Source organism: Heterodontus francisci, chromosome 13 (assembly GCF_036365525.1).
Source record: "Heterodontus francisci isolate sHetFra1 chromosome 13, sHetFra1.hap1, whole genome shotgun sequence".
Taxonomy (NCBI): Eukaryota; Metazoa; Chordata; class Chondrichthyes; order Heterodontiformes; family Heterodontidae; genus Heterodontus; species Heterodontus francisci.
Window position 1 is genome coordinate 18451035 of NC_090383.1, and position 16167 is coordinate 18467201.

General features: G+C 44.2%; 1 protein-coding gene across 10 annotated transcripts in view; it reads left to right on the forward strand.

The window, feature by feature from the left end:
- Positions 1–16167, forward strand: part of LOC137376257 (nesprin-1-like) — a 500292-nt gene that overhangs the window by 90984 nt on the left and 393141 nt on the right. For all 10 annotated transcript variants that reach the window (XM_068044441.1, XM_068044433.1, XM_068044435.1 and 7 more), the window contains exons 3-4: positions 6977–7072; positions 9394–9477. In XM_068044441.1, coding sequence (XP_067900542.1) covers positions 6977–7072; positions 9394–9477 — 180 coding nt within the window. The remainder of the gene's footprint in view (positions 1–6976; positions 7073–9393; positions 9478–16167) is intronic.

The window sequence follows — 16167 nt, forward strand, 5'->3', positions numbered from 1 at the left end:
CTTTTTGATGGTGAAATCGTTGCAGTTAAAAGTCCCAAATTCCTCCCAATTGCAATGCGTTGGATCTCGCAGACCTTTCTCACAATCAATGTCCTCGTCACTCATTTCTCCCAGCGCTTTCAACCTGGATACCCATGAATAAGGCAATTCCTGGTGATCCTGTTGTTTTTTTAAAAATTCATTCATGGAATGTGGGCATTGCTGGCTAGGACAGCATTTATTGCCCATCCCTAATTGCCCTTGAGAATGTGGTGGTGAGCCGCCTTCTTGAACTGCTGCAGTCCATGTGGTGTAGGTACACTCACAGTGCTGTTAGGAAAGGAGTTCCAGGATTTTGACCCAGCGACGGTGAAGGAACGCTGATATCGTTCCAAGTCAGGTTGGTGTGTGGCTTGGAGGGGAACTTGCAGGTGGTGGTGTTCCCATGCATTTGCTGCTCTTGTCTTTCTAAGTGGTAGAGGTCGAGGGTTTGGAAGGTGCCTTTGAAGGATACTTGGTGCATTGCCTTGGTCTTTTACTTCTCCTCAAACGTCAACTTTCAAAACAGGTTCCAGTCCTCACAGCTTTTCACTGTATCAGGCCTCCAAGAGCAGGTGTTCCCTTTCTCTCTCTCTCTCTCTCTCTCTTTCTCTCTCTCTCTTTCTCTCTCTCTTTCTCTCTCTCTCTCTCTCTTTCTGTCTCTCTCGGCTGCCACTGCTGGTTGTCTTCCTTACAGACTGCTTGCCTTCAGAACATCTGTTACATTTATCTGGAACCAAATGTCAATATCTTATTGAACTTTTCCAATATGTAAAGTCCAGAAGTCTGGTTTCACAGAGCCACCTGGGCCTTCCATTGTTCCTAGGTGTTAACAGCCACTTGGTACATTTGTATCTTCAGAATCACTGACTCCTTGCTTACGACCCAAAGTCTGGGAGGGTGAAACCTGTTGTGGTATTGCTTTAAGTGTTGCAGTATTGCTTTAAAGGGTGTATCTGAAATTGCTGTCCATCACTAGACAGGATGTGATGTACAGGCCCATGTGGCCCCTAAGCACCTGCTGCAACCAGCCACAGGAACAAGACAGTATTGCTGTATAAAAGTTAGTATCTTCAATAAAAGAACCCACCACTTAAATTCACCGATAGTGTCCATGTAATTCACAAAACATAACAAAATCCATGTTTCTTCAGGTGTTATTCCCATGTAGTCTCTGTTTTTCAAAAAAGAAAATGTCTTTGATCTGTGTTCTCTGTTATCCAGGTAATCAAGATTTCTGTTTTTTTCTTAAGCAGAGTGGATGTGAGGTCACCTGACTTCTCAGACTCCATCTTAAACTTTTAAAAATCACAGTTTTTAAACCATAATCATGTTACAAAGTCCAGTGTTCATAACATATACAAAGAGCAACCAGCAACTCTTGAACAACTGCTGGGACCCAATAATGTACGTTGTGAGAAAAACAGCTGGAGCATCATTAAATTATACAAATGAGCTGAGTTCATTATTGTATCTAAACAGTACCTGGCATTGCATGGAGTCGGGAGAGGAGGTCTGTATTAGGAGTACTGCCCAGGAGATGGGCACCAACCATTTGCGAACAATTGTCCCGATCAACTCTTTGCGTTTTGCTTATTACAATATGAATGGCCTGCACCAGATCTCCAAACTGCCGGAACTTTTTTAAACAGAAGTTTTTTTTGCAGCAGCTCTTTTTAAGGAAGATCTCTCCGTCATGCACATTGGAAAAAGACCAGTTGGTACCTTGTGCCTATCCTATGAGTAACACATGTCCAGCCGGCAAGCTTCAGGCCTGTTGCTGCAGTGGGCCTTGATGGACCTCTGTCAGTGCTAGGTGCCGTGTGTTGGGTTCACTCCTTCCTGAGGCAGTGCCTCCTGTTATATATTCAGCGCTATGTGATAGAACTGAACTGCCGTGAGTAACAACTGACATGAGGGACTCCATGCTCGGACAGAGGTCACCTTCCCATGAGGTCCGTTGATTGGTTTGAGCACAGTCCAGAGAGCCCCTATGAGCTCTTGGAGTCCCTCCAAGTGCTGGTTTCCTCCAAGCATGTTGAAACCAGCCGTTGCAGCTCCTATCACTGCAAGACAGAGATTTACCTCAACGCCCACACATTGCCCTCAGAATATTTCAGGATACAATCCTGATGATTGCACCAGGATTACATTCTTTGACGTGGACCCCGCTAATTATAGAGTCACAGAGTTATACCGCACAAAAACAGGACCTTCAGCCCGTCGTGTCCATGCCGGCCATCAAGCACCAATCTATTCTAATCCTATTTTCCAGCACTTGGCCCGTAGCCTTGTAGGCGTTTCAAGTGCTCATCTAAGTACTTCTTAAATGTTATGAGGGTTCCTGCCTCTACCATTCCTTCAGGCAGGGTGTTGCAGATTTCAACCACCCTCTGGGTGAAAATCTTTTTCCTCAAAACCCCTCTAAATCTCCTGCCCCTTACCTTAAGTCTATGCCCCCTGGTTATTGACACCTCCGCTCTGCTGGTTCAGCAGATTTGCAGCGGGCAGTGGGTGCAGTGGATACCTCCGACACATCTCTGGCACTTGCCCAGCCAGGAGATTAGGGACTGTCCTATGGGCCCGATTGGTAGAGCTTCTCTCAGACAAATAGCTTGAAGCTCCTCTGTTATCTTGGCCACTAACTGCGGAGTGTAGACCCTCGCTTCCAGCTCCGCCCCCCTGCCCATCATTTGGCTTGTAAAGGGCGGATGGAGTTCGCTGCCTTACAAGGCTTTGCAGAAACTCTTCAAAGTGTTCCTGGGGGCGGTGGTGTGTCATTTACAGGAGCATCAACCGCACAATGCAAAGGGCAGCCAAGGGCAGCCATTTCTCTCTCTTGGCACTCTATCAAAGAGGTTGCACAGTAGAGAAATCAGAGATTCATGCAGATTGATTACCCAGCAAGTTGTCTGGCTGTCTACAAAAGCTGGAGAAAGTGTTAGTCAAATCTGCATGGCCTGCCTTAACCCTGTCTGCATCACCAGTTATCTCAACACATTGTAATTCCGTAGGACAAGTGACCTAAAGGTTCCGAGATTAATTTGTCAGCCGGGGAGATTTAATAGAGGTGTTCAAAATTATGAGGTTTTTTTGGTAGAGTAGATCGGGAGAAACTGTTTCCATCAATCGGAGAGTTAGTAACCAGAGAACAGAGATCTAAGGCAATCAGCAAAAGAACCAGCGTCATGAGAGATATTTTTTATGCATCGAGGTATTATGAACTGGAATGCACTGTCTGAAAGGGCGGTGGAAGCAGATTCAACAGTAACTTTCAAAAGGGAATTGGATAAATACTTGAAGGGGAAAAGTTAGCAGGGCTGTGGGAAACAGCAGGGGAATGGGACTAATTGGATAAACTTTTCAAAGAGTAGCACAGATATGATGGGCTTCTGTGCTGTAAAATTCTATGATTCTATTTCTTTCTTTCTTTTGGGCCTCCTTATCTCGAGAGACAATGGATACGCGCCTGGAGGTGGTCAGTGGTTTGTGAAGCAGCGCCTGGAGTGGCTATAAAGGCCAATTCTGGAGTGACAGGTTCTTCCACAGGTGCTGCAGAGAAATTTGTTTGTTGGGGCTGTTGCACAGTTGGCTCTCCCCTTGCGCCTCTGTCTTTTTTCCTGCCAACTACTAAGTCTCTTCGACTCGCCACAATTTAGCCCTGTCTTTATGGCTGCCCGCCAGCTCTGGCGAATGCTGGCAACTGACTCCCACGACTTGTGATCAATGTCACACGATTTCATGTCGCGTTTGCAGACGTCTTTATAACGGAGACATGGACGGCCGGTGGGTCTGATACCAGTGGCGAGCTCGCTGTACAATGTGTCTTTGGGGATCCTGCCATCTTCCATGCGGCTCACATGGCCAAGCCATCTCAAGCGCCGCTGACTCAGTAGTGTGTATAAGCTGGGGGTGTTGGCCGCTTCAAGGACTTCTGTGTTGGAGATATAGTCCTGCCACCTGATGCCAAGTATTCTCCGAAGGCAGCGAAGATGGAATGAATTGAGACGTCGCTCTTGGCTGGCATACGTTGTCCAGGCCTCTATAATATAGATGATTCTATATAATGTGAAAAATTCTGTGAAAATGCTCATACAGCAGTGGTGAAAATAATAAGACATCACACCTAACAACAGCATTGTTTATGGTTTTAGTGAGGTGTTGTATGGGGTGAAATTGCACTATGTGACATTCTATTGTCTGACGCGCGTGTGTGTGTGTATGTGTAACATCAAAATGCTACATTGGATCTTAACCAGTTCAACAAGGGTCTTCCTCCCACCAGACACTGACTGCCATTTAAAACAATCATTGCTATTTCTACAGTAATGCAGAAAAATAAACCCCAAGATACGTTGTTGCTTTTTATAGTTAAAATGCAATGGCGCAGGTCTTTAAAATCAGGCTGTGAGTGGAAGAGAAATATACTGTTAGCTTCAGTTTACTCATAGAACAGTCCTCCATTTGCAATCCGTTATGTTTAATCTTTGTAACAATGAATGGAACACAACAAATGCAGCATTTATAAAGATCTATCTGTAATGTGTATTGGAGTTACCTGTACTTCTCCTTTTGTACGGGGCCTGTTATAGTTTTCTAATTCACTCATGGGATACATCAAGTTATCCTCACTATCCCTAGTGCCCTCCTCCTTGAGCTGCCCCAGTCCTTGTGGTAATGATGTTCACACAAAGGTGAGAGCTAGGGAGTTCCAGGATTTTGACCCAGCACTGATGCAGAAACAGCAATTTATGTACCAAGTCAGGATGGTGTGTGACTTAGCGGGGAACTTGGAGGTGATGGTGTTCCCACAATATTGCTCTTGTCATTCTCAGTGATACCAGTCACAGGGGAGGGAGGTGCTGTTGAAGTCTTATAGATCATAGGTATTGAAAACTGAGATTTGGCAGCTCAGTGCCTGTGCCCAGTTCCTGGTGTTTTTCCTGGTAAATCCAGTCCCTGTAGACAGGCAGCAAACCTGTAGGTGCAATTTTTATTTATTTATACAGCACTGAAACAGGCCCTTCGGCCCACCAAGTCTGTGCCGACCATCAACCACCCATTTATACTAATCTTACATTAATCCCATGTTCCTACCACATCCCCCAATTCCCCTACCAGCTACCTACACTAGGGGCAATTTACAATGGCCAATTTACCGATCACCCTGCAAGTCTTTGGCTGTGGGAGGAAACCAGAGCACCCGGCGGAAACCCACACAGTCACAGGGAGAACTTGCAAACTCCTCACAGGCAGTACCCAGAATCGAACCCGGGTCATTGGAGCTGTGAGGCTGCGGTGCTAGCCACTGCGCCACAACAGAATAAGTGCAAGCAACTGACTCCTGGCAGCCAGGGTGCAACCAACACAACATTGGCTTCAGAGTTTATATTTTAAAATGGTCCACGGGATTGGCCTGATGAAGAGTGCCCATCTCTTGTTGATTATCCTGGGGCCAGGGTTGCACGGTTCACATGGACAGAACCATTCTTTCCCTCAGTCAGTAGCACTCTCATCTCTAAGTCAGAAGGTTTTGGGGTCAAGTACCACTACTGAGACTTGATCACATAATCCAGGCTGACACTCCAATGCAGTACTGAGGGAGTGCTGCGCTGTTGGAAGTGATGGATCTATTAAAATTAATTGGGTAAGAGTGTCAAAGGATATGGAGCAAAGAGCTGTGAATGGAGTTGAAATACAGTTACAATGTAACTGAATGATGCAATAGGCTTGGAGGGCTAAATGACCTGATCCAGTTCCTATGTTTCTATGTTGATTGGCAGCTCAGTAGGTCGACTAAGTGTGGAATGTTTCTGTCATTAACTAGTTGGCCTTTGTCGCTGTGTTGTCACGTGAGTGAATGTAAATGATAGATTCCAAGTGGTTGCCTCTCTCATGTTAGAGCATTTCATCAAGGGCCACAAGGTGTTTGAAGTTGTCCAGAACACTGCAAAAGGTAGCTGGACTTTTAAAATGTCAGCTGACTGCATGAAGTATGACAATTAATAAAATCTGCCATGTCAGCTGACTGCATGAAGTATGACAATTAATAAAATCTGCCATGTTTGTTCATTACCTGTTTAGTAGTGTATATAACCTGAGAGATACAGTCTGTCACAACATTTCTCTGCCACATACTTGACAAGGACAGTACAAGGTGTCTAGAAATAATTTCCAGTGAGTTTATCAGCAACTAATGGTTTTGTTGTTCACCTTGAGCATCTTATCAATTACTTCATCAAAAGGCCATGTTTGGTTTATAGAAACTTTGGGGTCGATATTTCTATGCTCTAGCCACAAGAGAATGTATCGGGGAAGTGTCTGCCTCTTAAAATTAAAACTCCACCCTACATTTTCTTGTTTAAAATGACATTCCAGGAGCACTTTGTGATTAACAGAGGTGGGATAAGCACAGGCAACCAACTTGCTCCCAGGTGGTGGGTTGGCAATTGAACAATTTTAATGCTGCTGATAGTCTCTGATTTAGCCTGTTTTTCAGCTATGACAGTAGCCAGTGGGGTTTCCCAGGTCTCAGAAAACCCAGCAGTTCCAGGGAGGTGAGGACAGCTTTGGGGAAAAACTAAGTGACTTTTCAGCACTGCTTGTGGTCCAAGAGGAGGAGGAGTACTTCATCCCGGTCCACCAATCTTACTTCTGAACTTGGATCAGACTCCCTCCCCCATCAGGTGCCCCAACATCCAAAGGTCCACCACTTGATCGGGGATCGGATGCCCCTGGGGTTGGGGATGGGACTCCTCTCCTTGATATTGGACCATCCCTGGGGTCAGGGATCGGACATCCCCGCCCTCCCCCTCTCCCGACCACGCCCTACACAACTGGAAGCCAAGGCTGTCAATCAGGCTGACCCAGGTTTCCCATCCGAAACTCCTCCCCCCTGCCTAGGTAACCTGCTGCTGTTAGTATCCAGTGCTAATTGTTTCTCTCTCTTGTGTTTCAGCGCAATCCCCCAATTATAGTCAATGATCTATTTGAAGATATCAAGGATGGTGTGATGCTACTTTCCCTGTTGGAAGTTCTATCTGGACAGAAACTGGTAAGTTTCTCAGCTTAAATCAGCACAGAAACTGGTAGTCTCCCATCTCCTCTCCCTTCTGAGCAACTGAACAATACAGATTAGAAACAATGCTATAACAGCTAATCTAATCTGGGATTGTGGTACGAATGTTAAGAGTCAATCTCAGCGCCCCTGGGTTAAGAAGGGAAAACTTAGAATCATACAGTGCAGAAGGAGGCCATTCAGCCCATCGTGCCTGTGCCAGCTCTTTGAAAGAACTATCCAATTAGTCCCACCCCCCTGCTCTTTTGTCCTGCACATTTTTCCTTTTCAAGTATATTCCGAATACCGTTTTGAAAGTTAGTGCTACATCTGCTCCATCGTCCTTTCAGGCAGCACATTCCTGATCATAACAACTCGCTGTGTAAGAAAATTCTCCTCAACTCCCCTCTGGTTCTTTTGTCAATTATCTTAATTCTGTGTCCTCTGATTACCAGCCCCACCGGCAGTGGAAACAGTTTCTCCCCGTTTACTTTATCAAAACCCTTCATAATTTTGAACACCTCTATTAAATCTCCCCTTAACCCTCTTTGTCTAAAAAGAACAACACCAGTTTCTCCAGTCCCTTCACATAACTGAAGTCCTCATCCCTGGTACCAGTCTAGTAAATCTCCTCTGCTTTGACACCTTCCCTAAAGAGTGCTGCTCAAAATGGATACAGTACTCCAGCTGAGGATTACCAGTGATTTATAAAGGTTTCGCATAACTTGTTTGCTTTTGTACTCTATGCCTTTATTTACAAAGTCAGAGGATCCTCTATGCTTTTTTTTTTAACAGCCTCTTCAACTTGCCTTGGCACCATCAGAGAGTTGTGTATATGAACTTTCGGGTCTCTCTGTATCTGAACCCCCTTTACAATTGTACCAAGGTTCCTATTCCTAGGCTTCCAATAATCACTGTTGAAAGTGCTTGTGCCGATGTTAAGGTGATGATACGGTTGGGTTTGGCTGCTGTGCACACCATAGTCAAACAGCCATTGGACACCTGTTACCAAAGCTCACACATGAATGATTGCCACTTCAGTGAGGTACTAGGAGTTAGCTGGTTCTTGTGAAACTGGATCTCAGTAAGGAGCTGACATCCTTAGGAGGGGTGATGAGAGATTGGGAGAGAAGTTGTGTTACAGCCTCACAGTCTTGGCTGCTGGTGGCTCTCTTGACTTCTGAGGGCGAATTCCACAATCAGAGGGAATGTCAGTTGTAGATTCGGGGCTACAGGTCTAACGTTGACCCATGAGCCCAGCTCGCACTGGGATTGCATAATGGCAATGGGTCCCTTTGATCTTATTGACATTGGATGATTGAGTCACAGCCTCATACTGCAGTGCTGTCTGACTTCTCAAAATGTTCATTCTTGGGATGTGGGCATCACTGGCGTGGCCAGCATTTGTTGTTGCCCTTGAAAAAGTGGTGATGAGCCCCTTTCTTGAACTGTGCAGTCAGTGTAGTAAAGGTGCTCCCATAGTGCTGTTAGGTAGGGAGTTCCAGGATATCGACCCAGCAACGTGAAGGAATGGTAATATTTCCAAACTGAGAAGGTGACTTGGAGGGGAACTTGAAGGCGGTGGTGTTTCCCTGCACCTCCTGCTGCCCTTGTCCTTCTAGGTGGTAGGGGCCACAGGTTTGGGAGGTGCTGTTGAAGAAGCCTAGGCGAGTTGCTGCATTGCATCTTGTAGATGGTGGTACACAATGCAGCAACAGTGCACCAGTGGTGGTGAGTGAATGTTTAAGGTGTTGGATGGGCTGTCAGTCAAGTGGACTGCGTTATCCTGGATGGTTTTGAGCTTCTTGAGTGTTGTTGGAGCTGCACCCATCTAGGTAAGTGGAAAATATTCCATCACACTCCTGACTTGTGCCTTGTAGATGGTGGAAAGGGAGTCGGGAGATAAGTTACTCCCCGCAGAATAACCAGACTCTGACTTGTTCTTCTGGCTCGGTATTTATGTGGCTTGTTTACTCAAGGTTCTGGTCAATGGTGAGCCTCCAGGTTGTTGAATTTGGGGGATTCGACGATGGTAATGCCATTGACTGTCAAAAGGAGGTGGTTAGACTTCCTGCTGTGTAATGGGGAATGGGGGTGGGGGGGGGGGGGCATAGGGGATTAGGGAGAACTGATAAATGCCACTATTTCCTGAAGTGCCTCACTGCCCCTGGAGCTTGCAGAGGTCAAGAGAAAGGCCAAAGAGCCTTTGAAGTTTTCTAAAAAAATATTTAAATGCACAGCTTGCAACTTAAGTATTTTGATGTGAACAGTTTTGGGGGAAAATGTATTGGCGATTAATTTGTGTTCCATTTTTGCAGCCTTGTGAACAGGGCCGTAAGTTGAAACGGATCCACTGGGTGAACAACATTGGAACAGCTTTAAAATTTCTCGAGGGAAGACGGGTAAGTGTGAATATCAGTGCTGTGTCCATCTGGAGTGTTGCATCTCGGTGTGAAATCCTTTTCTTCGGGACGATGTTTCAGTGATCACAAGTACATCCATTTGGGACTGAGCAAGCACTCATCCAAACTGGAAGTATTACTCAAAACGCAGCGAATTGGATTGGTTGTGATTTTAGTGGAAATGGTTATGTTTGCTGTTGTGTCAAACATTCTGAGATTCTTTACCTGAAGCTTTTTAATAGTCAGTGATATGTTGGCACAGACACTTCTCACTGATGGTTATACTCAGGCCTTTTACTTGCGTTGTCATGGCCCCGTGCAGGTGTGTAAATGGAAAGGATGATCTGCTGCCGTTCCTCAATGGCCAGTTGGATGTAAGTACCTGCCCGGTCTTCTAATAAGCCTTTGGGACCAGATGATCTCAGGTTCAGTTCCCAGTCTGTGCTGCTGATAGTTTTGGTGCTATAATTAATCTCAGTATCTGCACTGAAGACAAATGAGGCCAAGGATTTAGCTGCCGTTCACTGTTCACTAGACCCTGCTGGGGTTTGTGTATATTGAATGAGAACAGGGCTATGCTAGGCTGTGGATGCCGTACAGTACAGTGACTTGATACTCATTGGCCAGGCTTGCACGTGAAGAATGAAAGCCCATTTATAAAGGCAGCATCACAGTGAAAATCTAGCCTTTGAATCATAATTAGCACTATCTCCATGATACAGGGGCCACAGTCTAAAGATAAGGGGTAAGCCATTTAGGACTGAGATGAGAAGGGATTTCTTCACCCAGAGAGTGGTGAACCTGTGGAATTCTCTACCACAGAAAGCAGTTGAGGCTAAATCATTAAATATATTCAAGAAAGAGTTAGATATAGTTCTTAAGGCTAAAGGAATCAAGGGATACGGGGAGAAAGCGGGAACAGGGTACTGAGTTTGGACGATCGTATCCATGATCGTATTGAATGGCAGTGCAGGCTCGAAGGGCCGAATGGCCATTCCTGCTCCTATTTTTCTGTGTTTCTATACTTCTATATTTAGGTTTCAACATTAAACTCTGACATCGCTGGAGGAGGAGCAGATATTTAAATCCTTTAGCGCGAGAGATTGGATTATTGCATGTGAATGTAGTGACTGCGTTAAACCTTTGAACCTCAGACACCGAAGCAGTCTAGGCCTGCTGTTACGACCGAGGCGGGAGGAGTGCACTGTTTTTTCTAGTTCCACTTCTCCATGAGTCACAACATATATTTAAATGTTTACCCAGTTACTGATATTGTCAATCATAGACTCTATTTTTATCCCAGAATAAAGTACACCAACCAGGTTTCTTTAATAAACCACAACATTACCAGTTTATCATAAAACAACACTTAACCAGCCACGAAGCAAAACATTAACACACACAAACCAGTTAACTGAAAAATAGAGATTTTCTCTTCAGAGCTCTGTTACAAAAAAAAGACAAAAAAGAATACTTTGGCCAAATACTTGCTAACTTTTTAAGAAAAAAGAGATGTGGAAAGATGTCAGTTGTCCCTACGAACATAGAAATTAGGAGCAGGAGTAGGCCACTTGGCCCTTTGAGCCTGCTCCGCCATTCAATAGGTTCATGGCCGAACTGATCACTCCACATTTCAACCTTCCCCCGATAACCCTCCACCCCCTTTGCTTATCAAGAATCTATCGACCTCTGCCTTAAAAATATTCAAAGACTGCTTCCACTGAGAGAAAACATTTCTCCTCATCTCTGTCTTAAATGGGTGACCCCTTATTTTTAATTAGTGACTCCTAGTTCTAGATTCTCCCACAAGGGGAAACATCCTTTCCACATCCACCCTGTCAAGACCCCTCAGGATCTTATATGTTTCAATCAAGTCGCCTCTTACTCTTCTAAATTCCAGCGGATACAAGCCTAGCCTCTCCAGTCTTTCCTTGTAAGACAACCCACCCATTCCAGGTATTAGTCGAATAAACCTTCTCTGTATTGTCTCTAACGCATTTACATCCTTCCTTAAATAAGGAGACCAGTACTGTACACAGTACTCCAGATGTGGTTTCACCAATGCCCTATATAGCTGAAGCATGACCTCCCTACGTTAGTATTCAATTCCCCTGGTGATAAACGATAACATTTTATTAGCTTTCCTAATTATGTGCTGTACCTGCATACTAACCTTTTGCAGTTCATGCACTAGGACACCCAGATCCCTCTGAATCTCAGAGCTCTGCAATCTCTCACCATTTAGATAATGTGCTTCCTTTTTATTCTTCCTGCCAAAGTGGACAATTTCACACTTTTCCACATTATACTCCATTTGCCAGGTATTTGCCCACTCACCTAACCTATCTATATCCCTTTGTAGCCCCCTTATGTCCTCTTCACTAGTTATTTTCCTACCTATCTTTGTGTCATCAGCAAGTTTAGCAACCATACCTTCAGTCCCTTCACCTAAGTCATTTGTATCAATTGTAAAAAGTTGAGGCCCCAGCACAGATCCCTGTGGCACACCACTCATTACATCTTGCCAACCAGAAAATGACCAATTCATTCCTACTCTCTGTTTCCTGTTAGCTAGCCAATCTTCGATCCATGCCAATATGTTACCCGCTACACCAAGAGCTTTTATTTTGCACAATAACCTTTGAGATGGCACCCTATCAAATGCCTTCTGTAAATCTAAGTACAATGCATCCTTTTATCCACAGCACATGTAACTCCTTCAAAGAATTCCAATAAATTGGTTTAACATGATTTCCCATTCACAAAACCATGTTGACTCTGCCTGATGACCTTGAATTTTTCTAAATGCCCTGCTATAATGTCTTTAATAATAGCTTCTAAGAGACTTCCTAAGACAGATGTTAAGCTAACTGGCCTGTAGTTTCCTGCTTTCTGTCTCTCTCCCTTCTTGAATAAGGGAGTTACATTTGCTATTTTCCAATCTAATGGAACCTTCCCCGAAACAGGGAATTTTGGAAAATTAAAACTAACGCATCAACTATCTCACAAGCCACTTCTTTTAACACCCAAGCCTGCAGCTCCAACAATTTGTTCAGTACCACTTCCCTGGTGATTGTAATTTTCTTGAGTTCCTCCCTCCCTTCCATTTCCTGACTTGTAACTAATACTTGTATCCTCAATAGTGAAGACTGATGCAAAATATCTGTTCAATTCATCTTCCATCTCCTTATTATCCATTATTAATTCCCCAGAATCACTTTCTGCAGGACCAATGCTCACTTTATTAACTCTTCTTTTTAAAATATCGATAGAAACTCTTACTATCTGTTTTTGTATTTCTAGCTAGCTTTCTCTCGTACTCTAATTTTACCTTCCTTATCAATCTTTTAGTCATTCTTTGCTTTTTAAATATTGTGTCCAATCTTCTGACCTGCCTCACATTTTTATATAATTACAGGCTTTTTCTTTCAGTCTGATACTATCTTTAACTGTTTTAGTTAACTACGGATGGTGGGTCCCACCCTTGGAATTTTTCTTTCTCGTTGAAATGTGTCTATTCTGTGTAATCTGAAATATCCCCTTAAATGTCTGCCACTGCATCTCTATTGACCTATCCATTAATCTGATTTGCCAGTTCACTTTAGCTAGCTCTGCTTTCATGCCCTCATAATTGCCCTTATTTAAGTTTAAAATACTAGTCTTGGACCCACTCTTTTCTCCCTCAAACTGAATGAAAAATTCAATCATATTATGATCGCTGCTACCTAGGGGTGCCTTAACTACAAAGTCATTAATTAATCCTATCTCGTACAATACCAGGTCCAGTATAGCCTGCTCTCTGGTTGGCTCCAGAACGTATTGTTCCAAGAAATTATCCAGAAAACATTCCATGTACTCATCTAGGCTACCTCTGCCCATCTGATTTTTTCAGTCTTTATGTGGGTTAAAATCCCCCATAATTATCGATGTACCTTTCTGACAAGCTGCCATTATTTCTTCCTTTATACCCTGTCCTAGAGTGTGGTTAATGTTAGGTGGCCTGTACACCACTACCACGAGTGACTTCTTGCCTTTATATTTTCTCATCTCTACCCAAACTGCTTCTACATCCTGAACTTAAGTCATCCCTCTCTATTGCACTAATTCCATCATTAGTTAACAGAGCTACCCCTCCACCGTTTCCTAGCTTCCTGTCCTTCCTAATTGCCATGTACCCTTCAATATTCAGGTCCTAATCTGTCGTCCTGCAGCCATGTCTCTGTAATGGCTATCAGATCGTACTTATTTATTTCTATTTACGGTCTCAGTTCATCTGTTTTGTTTCAAATGCTACATGCATTCAAATACAGAGCCTTTAGTTTTGTCCTTTTATTATTTTTGTAACCTCTAGCCTTATCTATTGATTAATCTTAGATCTGTATGCTCTGTCCCTTCCTGTCACAGTCTGTTTATCATTTCCCATATTAGTATCTTTCTCTCTTGCCATGTCTCTACTCCTTGATTTACCATATCTTCCCAAATTTGATCCCTTGCCCCCACTATTCAGTACCAAAACGTTTTCTACTTCCCTAGTTATGCGGCTCGATAGAACACTGGTCTACAGGTGTAGACCGTCTCAATGGTACAGCCGCCACTTTCTCCAGTACTGGTGCCAGTGCCCCACGAATCGGAACCCACTTCAACCACACCAGTCTTTGAGCCATGCATTAATTTCTCTAATCTTATTTGCCCGATGCCAATTTGCACGTCCCTTTTTGGTTTGGCATCCTAAATACGTGGAGACATCTGTCACTGGGATCTTTCTAGAACAGTTCTTTTCAGGTGACATTGACGATCAGGTTGGCAGGTTTTCAGGAGAAATGCAGCATCAGTTTCTCTATTTCTTACACTTGATTCTCAGGAGGTTTTCAAAGAGATGGAAGAGAGTGCTGATGGTAGCTGCTCTCTTGGCTGTTTTTTCCCAAAGTGTCTTCAAAACAGTTCACACCCCAACACGCTGTCCAAAGTGAAACCAAAACATATCTCGAGTCAAGTATCCTGACCCTTATAAATCTTGACCTGTCACTTTTCTGTAAACATCTCCCCCAAGTCAAAAAGCCCCTGCTGGGTATTTAGCTGAAGACTGGTGATTTCTAGTAAATGTCGGTTTCAAACAAGACCTCTCAGTGTCCTTTCAGTGACCCCAGTGAAAGAAAATCCATGGAATCCTTTGCAGTTTTCCCAAATAAAACAATGTTCATAATTCAAAAATACGAGTCCTCAGAAAAATGCCTAACAAAAAATATAGAAGCACCGTCATAACACAGTATGCTGCAAGACCTGGACAACATTCAGACTTGGACTAATAAATGGCAAGTCACATTTGCACCTTACAAGTGCCATCTCCAACGAGAGAGAACCCAGCCATCTCTCCTTGATGTTCACTGGTCTCACCATTGTTGAATCCCCCCATCAACATCCTGGGGATTATCATTGTCCAGAAACTTAACTGAACCAGCCATGTAAATGCTGTGGTTACAAGAGCAGGTCAGAGATTGGGAATTCTGCAACGAATAACTCACCTCCTGAATCCCCAAAACCTGTCCACCATCTACAAGGCAGAAGTCAGCAGTGTGATGGAATACTCTCCACTTGCCTGGATGGGTGCAGCTCCAACAACACTTAAGAAGCTCGACACCATCCAGGACAAAGCAGCCCGCTTGATTGGCAGCTCATCCACCACCTTCAACATTCACTCCCTCCACCAGCGACGCACAGTGGCAGCAGTGTGTACCATCTACAAGATGCACTGTAGCAACTCACCAAGGCTACTTTGACAGCATCTCCCATTTCAAGTGATGCCTTGCTGCTCTGTGGGAGGAGTGGTTCGGCCTGTCTAACCAAATTGGCCAAAAATGAACTTTGCTGTATTCTGAACACAACCTTGGAACAGTTGCTGATTTCCTAATGTCAATCTCTGTGATTGAGTCCCAAAGGGATTAACACCATGGGCCTCACTCCAACCTGTTTCAGAAATAGAGCAGATGGAAAGAGTGTTCACCCCACCTTGTTGGAATTCTGCATTGGGGCGAGATGGGGTTTGGATCCCTGATGTATTCGGGATCTGCCCCGTCTTCCACTCTCGCCCGCCCAGATTCCCATACCAGGAATAGATAGGGATGTGGGTGCTTTTATATCTGCTGGTGTTGATTTACTGCCTCACCCTGTCTGGCATAGTGTTACCTTGAAGGCAGTTTCCATGGTAACATTGTTGGTGCTGACTGTATAGAATAAAATGTGCAAAAATCAACAGATATAGATTGGAGAAAATAACAAAAGCATGTTAAAGATAACTCTTTGTTGCAGTTTGGAAATAAATACAGGCCTTACTAATTACGTGTTAAAATTACATCAGGAATTTAAGGTTATGTGAAAAGCAAAATACTGCGGACGCTAGAAACGTAAAATTAAAAACAGAAAATGCTGATCATCGTCCCGAAACATTGGGCTGGATATTAACTGGGAAATGGGGAGGGAATTGGTGGGGTGGGCTGCTGTGAGGTTGGGAAACCTGGCAGAATAGGTTTCCCGCATGATCTGCTGAACTTTGCGGCAGGGTCTGATTACCCTTTATTTGATGCTGTTTCCCGGCTGCAAAGAGTCAGATTCAGAGGCAGGCTGGCTGGCTGGTGTGTGGGCAGGACTTCTGCTCCAGGTTACAGTTGGGGAGCAGAGAGGAGCTGAAGAAGT